Source organism: Hipposideros armiger, unplaced genomic scaffold (assembly GCF_001890085.2).
Source record: "Hipposideros armiger isolate ML-2016 unplaced genomic scaffold, ASM189008v1 scaffold_146, whole genome shotgun sequence".
Lineage (NCBI taxonomy): Eukaryota > Metazoa > Chordata > Mammalia > Chiroptera > Hipposideridae > Hipposideros > Hipposideros armiger.
The window spans coordinates 14,406-26,431 of NW_017731496.1; the positions used below are offsets into that span (position 1 = coordinate 14,406).

Consider the following 12,026-nt stretch of genomic DNA (forward strand, 5'->3'; position numbering starts at 1 on the left):
TAATTGTGAACAACAGTACCCGATGTGTGGGGCACCATGCGTGGCAATGTGTGGACAGGAATTTGGGATGTCAGAGGAGCAATACATCCTCAGGTGTGCCTGGAGCTTAGATCTGACTCAGGAATCTATGGAGTTTCTTTGAAACTCTTGGGTTCATTCCTATTGTGGCTGGAGCTTAGGAAACATGAAACATGTTCACTTTCTTCCCTGCGGGGGGCCCGTCCTTGCATGTGGCTCCCCTCACCAGTGGTGACCCACACTGGATGGGCCTCCAGCTGTTGCCAGGACCACTTGGTAGAGCTTGCAGCTGAGTGCACAGATGAAAATGGGAGCTGCTTGGGAAAGCAATTTCATGTCAACCAAAGCAGAAATTGCTTAAAATGCTGAAGTAGTTTAGAAGACACACACTAAGCATCTAAGAACTGACATCTTGACAATATTGAGTCTTCCTATTCATGAACATGAAATCTCTCTCCATTTATTTATTCTTCAATTTCTTTCATCAGAGTTTTGAGGTTTTCCTCATATAGATCTTACAGTTTTGTTAAATTTAAACCTAAGTCTTTCATTTCGGGGGGTGCTAATGAAAATGGTATTGTGTTTTAATTTCAAATTCCATTTGTCCATTGCTGGTATATAGGAAAGTGACTGACTTTTGCATAATAACCTTGTATCTTACAAGCTTGTTAGGATCACTTATTAGTTCCAGAAGTTTTTTGGATTTTCTAGATAGACGATCATGTCATCTACAAACAAGACAGTTTTATTTCTTCCTTCCAAATCAGTATATCTTTTATTTCCTTTTCTTGTCTTATTGTATTAGCTAGGGCTAAAGTAAACGGTGTTGTTTTATATTTCAAATTTCAATTGTCCTTGTTGGTATACAGAAGAGCAACTCTGCTTTCTTGGTCAGCCCGGCGAGGGTTTCATCAGTTTTATTTATCTTTTCAAACACCCAGGGTTTGGTTTTCTTGATTTTCATTATTGTTTTCCTATTTTCAATTTCAGTGATTTCTGCTCTAATTTTTATAACAATTACTTATTTTAATTATAAACGCAGGATAAAGTGATATGGAACCTAAAGCACATGCATTTATCTTAAAACATTTCTTTTACTTAAAACATTTCTTTTACAATATCTGTTAATAAATTTGTAAGGGACAAAAAATGCTTCAGTCTACTTTGAAAAGTTTAATTTCAAAGATGGTATGATGTAAAATGCATAAATAATGAGCAAAATTCTTAGTAACTTGTAGAAATGTACTTTATTTCATGCAAAGCTATATAATTTTCTGTATTTTAACAGCCAATCCAATTAACATTTCAAAAAATTCATTACATCAATAAAATACTATAGAGCAATTGCAAGTCCATGAGTTTGTCAAAACCAAAATGAGAGAACATTATGCATAGATAAGGCCAAAGATGCTAATTTACTTATAGCACTTTGCGGCTTTTTCCAAATATATATTTGAAAATGTAGTGAGAATCTGCAGAGAAAAATAGTTAAATCTACAACCCACTGATCAGATAGAAAAACATTTGTCATTACCTATCAGCTGATTAAAGATAAATTTGCCATCATGCACAAAAAATGAACATAATGAACATTTTGAAAAATTATAATCAGGTACACATTTGAAAAGACTTATCTTTTATTTAACCTAATCCACTGAATTAGATAAATAGCACATACTTTATTAATGCAACACAGAAATTAGCCTTTTGGTATACTTTGCTTGGGTACTGATATACATCAAAAGATACTGAAGAAATGTAGGAATATTTCAAATTCACACCAGACTACTGAACTTTAGAATACTGCCCTAAGGAAATAGGTTCTGGGCAGAACTTATTTGAGAAAGATTTTTAAACTACTTAAAAGCAATACTACAATTAGTTACTTACAAAAACATTTTATAAAAATTAAATACCAGAAAGTAACGACAATATTAGAGCTCTTTTTCAATGCTATAATTTATAAATATATATTAGATTACAGTAATTTAAAAGACAGGTCCACAGGTTTTCTACCTTCTAAAATGAGAAAAAAATCCTTCAAACTGTTTTCAAAATATGGATAAAAACAAATCCATTGGATTGCTTTCAAAAAATAAATAAATAGTCTCTCCCCTACAACTTGGGTTACTAATAAGTAGGGAAGATGCTAGTCAGCATTCTTTTGAGAAATACAGGTCTAAATGACTAGGTTGATAAGACTGATGGCAATAAAATCAACTCATATGGTACTGTATAGTCAAATTAATAAATTATAACTTTACCCTACGTATGTCTGCCATACTAAGCCACTCTCTATTTTTTCTGCACTAAGTACAGTAAAAAAAAATCACTTTTTGTCAGAATAATTTGAGATCAAGATAACCACAAAAGAAAAGATTTCCAGGGGAAAAAAGTTAATTCTCCCCAGGGAGTGTGTTAAAAACAAATATCTTTTACGATATTGATGAGAAGAGGGACATGCCAATATTCTTGCATTATTAACAAACTTAAAATTACAACAAGGCTTCCATCAACTTAAATGGGCACATCTTTTGAAAATGAGAATAACATTTTAGGAAAACCAGGTTGAGCATGAAAGGAATGAGAAGTGAGGTCATGTTACCATTGCAATGGGATTGGGGATGGAGCAAGGCTAGTGCCTGCTCTCTAGGAGAGATGGTTCACAGGACCTGATCCCCAGGAACTAGGAAGGGAACAGCACTGCCTGGTCTTCCAGGTCTCTGAGCAGGAAAAAGTCACTGAGTTAGAAAGAAGTATCCTACACACAGAGAATTCATATTTCAGAAGACTTCCTGTAACCCTCTTATTATCATTCCAACCTCTTCTAATTAAAATTTTAACAATTGTATATGTTACTTACGAATTTCTTTTCAGAAAAAGAGGTTTCAAAGTTCTTAATGTTTTTTGTTTTTAACAATCACTGCTTTTGGAAATCCATTTTTATGCCAAAACATTACACCGAAAATAATTCATTTTACTGGCATGCCCTCCTTGGCGATCTAAAAGTAGCCCACTGAGCCAGTACACACCACATTTACATTCAGATGTTGCTTAGTTGAAGAACAAAATCTGTTTTACTATTTTAGGTGCAATACTGCTGTTCAAGTAGTGGGATCTGTAGTCAGAACTAGTTCCATTTACATGTACTGATCATCAAAAACAACTGTGTGTGTACACAAAAGGAACAGAAGAAAAATCTGTCAACACATTAAGAGTCACACTACAGAGAAAGGCCTCAGAAAAGGAAGTAAGGTGTAAAGGAAAGAGAAAGGGAAGAAAAGAAAGGAAAGATAAATCTCTAAATCCATTTACTTCTTAACATTTAGAACTTTATACGATACCATTCACTTTGGAGATTCAAGAAATGTTAAGATTTTTAGGGACATGTTTTGCCTCTTAGTATAAATATATTTATTCTTGTGGTTTTCAGGCATGGTCCATTCAAATCACAAGTGTAAAACTCACATTACTGAACAGTGTAAATTATAAATATGGACGGTTTATTTCTGCTTTAAAATGATAACATACCACCTAGACCATCCCCTAAATCTATTAAAGGCATAAGAAAGTGAAGTTTGCTATTGTACATAAATGAAATTCCTTCATTAATATGCTAAAATGTACTTATGAATACACACATTGCCTTTCCCATCCATGTTTAATTTCATTTGGATACACAAAAGGTATAAATTTAAGAACTGATAATCTGATCAAAAATAGTAAAATCCAAAAACAAATCAATTGGTAGCATTTCTTTTTGAAGGACTGGATTGTCAAAATCTCTGATCTGTCCTTTGTAAATCGAAATCCCTTGAATGTTTTGATTTAGCTCTTATGACTCTTGTGAAATGAGGTCTTGTTGTCTGATTAAATTATTTCAAAGCCCTTGTATTCATTTGGTAAAAGAACAAATTCTAATAATTAGGCTTATTTCTTATTTTAACGATTTTTACAAAAATGCTCTATTGATAACTGATTACTGATGTAACAAAAATTAATTAGCAACTTATAGGTAATTCATGAAATTAATAGATCATTAATTATTACTTTCTGCAATGGTTATTTTGAATTACTGGCTTACTAAAAATCCTTACTTAACAATTATTTAGAAAAATAATTTAGAAAATTTGATCAGGTATTTATTATTATGTAAGAAAGACATCAAAAGGTAATTGCCAGGCGTAACTCTTTAAGAAATGTATTTTGCATGTAAAGTGTATTAATTTAGTAGTGATGTTTTGCAGTAGATGTCATTACATTTTAATAAGCTTCTCAAAAAAAACACAAACCAAACCACTTTTGTTTTTACTACAGGTTTTTACACAAGGTGGTTTAATAAATATTAACTTAGTTCCCCAGTAATAAACTCTTAGTTTTCAGGGGTTAAATCATTACCTTCTGAACTCAAATTTACCTAGCCAGGTAACAACCTTCCTATATGATTGCATATAAAATCCTATAAGATAAATGCTGCTTAAAAGTTTGAATACTCTGGATCACTTAAATAACCAAAAGCTATTTTGGAAATAACTCTAAAGTTATAAAGGGAATCTGTTTGTGAAGCATGTACCCATTATTACAATCATAAAAAATTTAGTAATAAAGGAGAGTGGTAATTCCCTTACACATTCCTATCAATTTATCTTACGGATTATAAATCATAAAAGTAATTGGATAATTTCTTCTCTTTTTCTACTTCTCATTCTACAACAGCATCTGAGTTTTATGATAAAATCTGATGAGAAACATTATACTTAAGAAAATTTCCAAAGTAAACCCAAAGGGTAAACAATAAAACAATAATATTTTCACAGGACTTTTAATGAATTATGCCCAAGAGTTTTTGCTTTGGGGATTTTAAGATTCTTGGTAATAATAAGAAACTGGACCCCTTGGAGGGGTGGGTGATCATGTCCCCATCCAACACCTTCAAGTACCACCAGGAAAAACAGCGTAGCTAACCATCAATTTTGTTTTCTTTTTAAAGCCCAGTATATAAACATCAACTCAAAACCCTCACAATACTTTGTGAGGTAGATCAGAAGGTAAATACCAAGTATCATCTTCATTTCGCAAATGAAGAAATTGAGGCACTGAAAGGTTACTTGATTTGCCCACAGTATTCACTAGTCAATCATGAAGTTGCAAACAGTATTAAATCTCTCTGTTCCTGGCCTACAGCTCTCTAACTATACTTCACAATAAAAGGCTGTGGTGTGTGTGTGTGTGTGTGTGTGTGTGTGTGTGTGTGTGTATGTTCTAAATGGACACTCTATATGACCTTCAATTGAGAGTAAAATCTATCCATTGATAATTACTTTAAAGAGGATCTAATCTCAAAAATCATAAAAATTGAAGAAAATCAGATAATTAGGATGATACACTATTCTTTTCAGTATCCGCATCTTAAAAAATTTACATGATAACACTAAGAGGAAAATAAAAAATTTAAATTATGATTCAGGGAAAGATCGCCTTCAAGAAACATATAATCATATTGTTAGAGTAACTATATAACTCATCTTCAAACTGCAATACTTCAGAGTGAAAGTGAGCAATATTAAAAGTTACACAGGTAACAGGTGTTTAACTGGGACTGTCGTGTGCGAGCTCAAGTACAGTCACCACTGGGGGAATCCACAGCATGGATCCTCTAAGACTCGCAAACATTTCAGGGACATAAAAATCTGCAAGCAAGTTCTGCTCAACTATATTCACTGTATGATAAAACACTGATGATTTAAAATGTAATAACTCTGGCTTAAACACAAAGGTTAAAAAATCAATTTAAAAGAGTTAGCATGTCAATCAACAAATTATTACATATCACCATTCTAACATACAGGCATACCTCATTTTATTGCACTTCGCTTTATTGCGCTCCACAGATGTTAACATTTTTTACAAACTGAAGGCAAGACCCTTCAACAGCAAAGAGATTATGACTCACTTTATTTTAATACTTTATTGCAGTGGTCTTGAACCAAACCTGCAATATCTCCAAGGTATGCCTGTAATTTTCTGTTTTCTATAAGACACAATTTAAGTATTGGTAATGACAGTAAATGGATTCACTATTTACCTTTGAATAACCAGATATTCTGTTTCAAAAAGCATAAACAGGCACCTTTAAAAATTAGAGAATTTTGTGGGACTCATTGGTTATTTAAAAAACAAACCAACCCACTATTTACCATTAATGCTTAGGATTCTCTTTACACGGAATGATCAACACTTAAATCAACATGCTAAATGATAAAGGTGAACACTTCTCTCTGAAATGAAAATCTTTTACAAAACAAGACCAAAGGCATGAAACCATTTCCAGTTACTACCAAAGACTGAAATAATACATCACCCAATTGTAGAACACGTGTTAAAAATACTAACACTATCTGTTGAAGTATAATCTTAATTGTACATGCAAAAACCTCACTAATATGCATATGGAGTTGAAAAAGAGCTTTCTACATTCAGGTATGTCTGGTAAATGAGCCTTGTTTTAAGACATGGGTTTTGTAAATATAGTTATTTTTTGAGGTCTCCAATTCTTTGGGAAATACAGGATTAACGTATTCTTTAGAAACAGCAAAAATGTAAATCAAAATAATAAAACCGTGTAATATTATTTAGTTTGACTTATGGCTTCCTTGGATCTTTAAAACAGTTTTCCTGGGGAAGAAAAATCTGAAACAAACTGACCTACATGTTTTCCAGACATACTGATCTTTATCATGAATTAAATCCTTCCACTGTAACTGTACTTCTAAGGCAGACACTTCAGGAATGGTATGTAATAAATCCTATTCGAAAAGATGATATTCTATTCAATTAATAATAAACCATTATTACTAATATGTGATTAATTGTCAGTGCCTTTTTTATCCTGACACTTTTTACTGAGAATACAGTGTAAACTCTAGGGTATACAGATGTCCATAAAGACTGAACTGATGTGTTGATTTTGGTTATTCCATAAATCCTTTCAGACTTTAAACATCATCAAATATTCTGCTGCGAGACATTGAGAGGTATCGTCCACCAGGCTGATACCTGAAAGGTGGATAAAGAAATGATCTAAGGCATCAAAAATAATAAAGGAGGAGAGAAAAACAAGGACACATTAAAAGGAAGTGGCTACATAATTTGTAAGCACTGTAAAATCTATTCAGCAGCTGAAAGCAGAAATTTCTTCTCCAAGGATATTATCTCAAAGGGATTTACTTAATTATAAATCAACCAACAACTTTTTAGAGCCTGGAATACATGTATAACAGGGTGAGAGATGTAAAAAGAAACGGGTGAAGAGAGGTAAGACACATCATGGAACTTAAAAGATTTAATGACCACTCTTGATTGTTGAATATAGACTATTCCAGTTTTGTTTCGTTTTGCTATTTAAAGCTAATATTATAGCAAATATCTTCATGCATATGATTTTTTGTTTTTGTTTAATTATGTCCACATAGCACAGTGGCTAAAAGCACAGACTTTGTAGCCAGAGTCCTGAGGTTTAAACACCTGACTTTGCCATTTATAAGCTGTGTGACTCTGGGTAAGTTACTGAGCCTCTCTGGTTTCAAATCCAATTGGAATTACAACCATAAAATACAACATCATTGTTAAAGTGCTTAGAATGGTGTCTGACACCCAGTCATAGCTATGTGGCTACTGCTAAATATGACAAATTTCGTAAGTGAAATTGTCAGAAATGCACATTAAGAGTCTTACTATCAATTTCAATTCTTCTTGCTTATTTATAATACCACTATTAGTTTATTAAGATACCAATTTCAGTTACCACCACTGGATGCTATAATTTTAAAAACAGAAAAGCATTAGAAGGTATAAAAAGGTATCAAAGGTTGCTTAATATGCTTTTTATTAGTAGTAAAAATAAACATTTTCCTTATGTTTATTTATCTCGTTAAGTCAGTACATGTTACTAAAATTTTAGAGGAGTGCTGGAACCAAGATGACACAACTGGAACTTACCTTCCTGATTCAGATTCAAGAGGATCATCAGTAAATGCTTCTGCATTAAAATCCATAGGTTCTGGATCTTGTAGGAGTTCTATTCTGTCCCTTTCAGTTCTATTATTAGCTCTGGTATATTTGGATACCGCTGCAAAGGAAGAAAAAAAATGTTTACTTTTTTATTGTCTTTATGGGTTCCAGTCTTAGGACTCACAGACAGGAAAAGTCAAGATTATAAAGAATCTGAATTTTGATTGTGAAGACAATATTAAGAAAAGATAACTATGTGGTTCCTTAAAATCAGATTAAAATGATAATCAGTATGATAGAAAATAACAAGGAAAAGTTCTTCCTTGTAGCTAGTCTAAGCTCAGAAGCAGCTATAGTGCAAAGACTTAATTAATATGAATTAGAATTAATATTTCACTATGGCATCATAACAGTGAAATTGTTCATAATCAAATCAAGTTTCAGTTGGTTTCATAGTGAATCTATGGGCTGTTATGTCTAATTTCTTGGTTAGGATTTTCTTTAAGGTGTACTCCACTCCAGCTCTTTAAGAAAGGCCTAAATCTTTTTCCCATCAGACAGGAATTTAGGGCAGCAATGTCCAACAGAAATAAAATGCAAGCCCATATTTACCTTTAAATTTTCTAGTACCTGCATTAAAACATTAAAAAAGAAATAGGTGAAATTAATTTTAATATATTTAATTTAACCCAATATATCCAAAATATTATCATTTCAACATGGAACAAGAGCCACATTGCAAATGCTCAACAGCCACAGGTGGCTAATGGTTACCATCCTGGCCAGCACAGACCTAAAGCATGAAGTCTCCCTTCCCTACACAGATGGGGGTTTCTTCATAAACACTCTAAATTTTTGTAATGGGGCTTTGAGTAGTTGAAAAGCCTAAAAATAACTGTATGATATAGTTCTTTTTGAAAACTTAAGGCAAACCAAATCTATACTTTACATTTTTGTCATCTTGGACTCTGCCCTTCATCTTTTCTCTCCTTCATTCAGCAAATGCTGATTGCCTACCACATGCCACATTCTCCGTGTTTCCTCTTAACCATTTTCCTACACTCCCAGATTCCCTCACTCTATGCACTCCTCTCCCATGGTAACCAAGCTTCAAAATTATTTTGTAAAATTCTCCCTCTATGTCCTAGGCTTTAACTAAACTTTAGCTCTCTCCTATTTCTTCCACCGTAAACGTCATTCAGATCCATCCTTTCCTCTTTCTCTATCTCCAGGGACAGTGCTCATTTTAGGCCCTCATCATTTCTTGACAGCAGTCCAAAACAGAACTGGTTTCTGTGTCTCACTTCCCTGGAAATCATGCTTTAGACTGCTGTCAAAATCTTTCTAAATCAAAAATCTGAGCATGCTTCTTTCCAGATTGAAATCTTATCTTTGGGATAAATTCCAAACTTCTGAGCAGAATAATATGTTTCCCAACTATATCTGTAGCCTCCCTTCTTATCAGGCTCCTCATACTTAAGCTCTAATCACAGAGAAGAACTTGCATTTCCCCAAAAGTTCTCTCATGTCATTCATTCTACCTTCTGCCTAAAACACCTTCACCGGGCTAAGTAGTATTCATTTCTAAATGCTCAGTTAAGTATTTCTTTACCACGGAAATCCTTTCCCAATTAAAAACTGTTCTTTCCATCCCCTGAGGTGAGCTCCCTCAGCATCAGGTATGTACCCTGCTACTATCTCAGCATTCCTGCATCTCCCCTTAAGACAGACAACCTCTATCTTTTACTCAGTGCTGGGACCTGCACAAAACCAGCTTTCTTGTCACCTTTCCAGGGGAGGTGTGGGGAGGTTTCCTAACCCAACACACTGACAAACGTCTCCTGCCTGGTATCAGTCCCTCACTACATCATGAGCACCCCAAGGATGCAAATTTATGTTCTCTATATCCCTGTATACCTGGGAAAGTATTCAATATATATGGGTCAGTCAGTAAATTATTACAAGAGTAACTGAATAGCTTAAATCTACTAATAAAAAAGTAAAGAAAAACATCTAGGTAAATAGTAGAAATCAGTACCTGCCTAAAATATGCCTGGGATAAGTAGTACTTTTATTTAGGGTAGTACAATTACAACTATTCATTTGCTATCCCACATGTCTCCTTCTCCTACCAGAACACATATTTGAATTTTCCTACTTTTGATACATTAAGAGATGAAAAAGTCACTGCAGAACACATTTACAGTTCTCTAAAGCATTTCTGAATGAGTATCCTAATCCTCAGTCTCTATGCAAGCAAGCATTAGAAAAAAGTTTCTAAGACAATAAACTACTTACATCGGTTGGTATTTATATCTGAGAAGTTTGACTCTTTTGGGTCAATATGAGCATTTCTGTTTCTAGTGGAATCTTCTCTATTGTGTCCATAACGTTCTTTCCATTCCTAGGAAAGAAACACAGATGAATATATAACAAAGGGACTCACAGGCAGAAAATAATTCATCAGTGTCGAAAGATTATCTTTGTACAGTAATGTAATTTAATTCTTTTTCATCAGAAATTCATCAGATAATCAGTATAACTAACAGTGTCCTAAAAATCATAGATCAATAATTTTTCTTATCTCTACATGATTTTAATAGTACCCAAACTTAACTTTTACAAGTGAAGACATTTATACACATTTTTGTTAGCTATGATTATTTTAAGTTATTCCATTTCTATCTAAAATGTCAAAACAATATTATAATAATAAACTTACGTTGGCAATGTAGAAGTTATGAGAACTGATAATAATTAATGAGATGTTAACAAAATTGTCTTCCACCCAAATTAACTAAAAATATTAACTTCATTTTTGATAGTGAAATTAAAGTTTTATACAAAGATAATTAGATAATTACTCACATGGCATTGTGTACAGTCTTAGTTTCACTCAAGTCCTATTAACTAGGATTCTGTTCATTCAATTCTTAGACTCAAAAGGCATATTGGAGGTCACCTAATTCAATCTCCCACGCAGCACAGGGCTTCACTGTAAAATAGCCATGGCAGGTGCTTTTTGGCTCTCTTAATAGATGACACGGGAATTCCTATGTGTGATCACCTCATTGCAAGTGATAAACTGTGGAAGTTTTCATAGATAGGTGAACTCTACCTCCAGTAACTTCCACTCTTTGGTTCTATTTATGCCTCTGATAAATAAGAAGTCTCCCTTTACACGACACACACTAAATTACATGAAGACCACTATCATGTCTCCTGAGTCCTCACTTCTCCAGTGTAGATACACCCAGGTGTTGAAAATGTGTGATAACTGTGACTAAATTTTTTTCATTTTTTGCCTTTTCACTCTTTAGGAAGAGGTTAATTTGCCTCAGCAAACGGAAGACTGAAGAAAAATTAAAGAGGAATTAATTACAGTCATATTATTAAAAAGTATGATTTTAAAGCAATCAAAATCACTTTCATAGTAAGATTGCCTGAATTTATTCCTTCATTCAATAAACAGTATTTACTGAGCACCTACCTACCTTAGGCAAGACACTGCTAGATGTTGGACACGAAGTAATTTATCACTAAAGACTTTTTAAATCACGTCTGACAAGACACCTAGCATGTATGTCTGAAACTACTAAAATTCCTTTCTTTAAAAATGTATACTGTGTCTCTTCCTGCTATTCTTCGGTCTTCAGCCAATTACTCTAAATCAGTAAGATTCTATGACATTTGCCATTAACCCTGAGGTTACAGTGGTTTAATAAGTGCTATACTTACTCTTCTTCGGTGTTCGCCTTCTTCTTGCCTTTGCCTTTTTCTCTTCTCTAGAGACAGAAAAGCAGTCTCAAATTTGGTATAACATGGTTTAATTAGATGGAAAGTAACTGAAGTAAAGGTATCAGGCTATGACCAATTTCCTTTAAATTACTACATAGTCAAAGGTAATAGGTTATTGTTGGAAAGAACCTCAGAGATCACCTGCCTCCATAGAGAATACCCTCTTACTTTTGCTGGAGATGGCCCTTTAGGCTCTGTCT

The 12,026-nt window shown here is 33.5% G+C and overlaps 1 protein-coding gene across 6 annotated transcripts in view; it reads right to left on the minus strand.

The window, feature by feature from the left end:
• Positions 1–6,542: 6,542 nt before the first annotated feature.
• LMBRD2 (LMBR1 domain containing 2) overlaps positions 6,543–12,026 on the minus strand; it is a 37,054-nt gene continuing 31,570 nt past the window's right edge. For 3 of the 6 annotated variants that reach the window (XM_019650748.1, XM_019650746.1, XM_019650747.1), the window contains 5 exons: positions 11,767–11,813; positions 10,327–10,432; positions 8,641–8,658; positions 8,017–8,146; positions 6,997–7,098 (listed from right to left, as the gene is read on the minus strand). In XM_019650748.1, coding sequence (XP_019506293.1) covers positions 7,014–7,098; positions 8,017–8,146; positions 8,641–8,658; positions 10,327–10,432; positions 11,767–11,813 — 386 coding nt within the window. In that variant the 3' untranslated portion in view covers positions 6,997–7,013. Of the gene's footprint in view, positions 7,099–8,016; positions 8,147–8,640; positions 8,659–10,326; positions 10,433–11,766; positions 11,814–12,026 lie in introns of all 6 variants that reach the window. The other 3 variants (XM_019650750.1, XM_019650751.1, XM_019650749.1) reach the window with 3 other exon arrangements.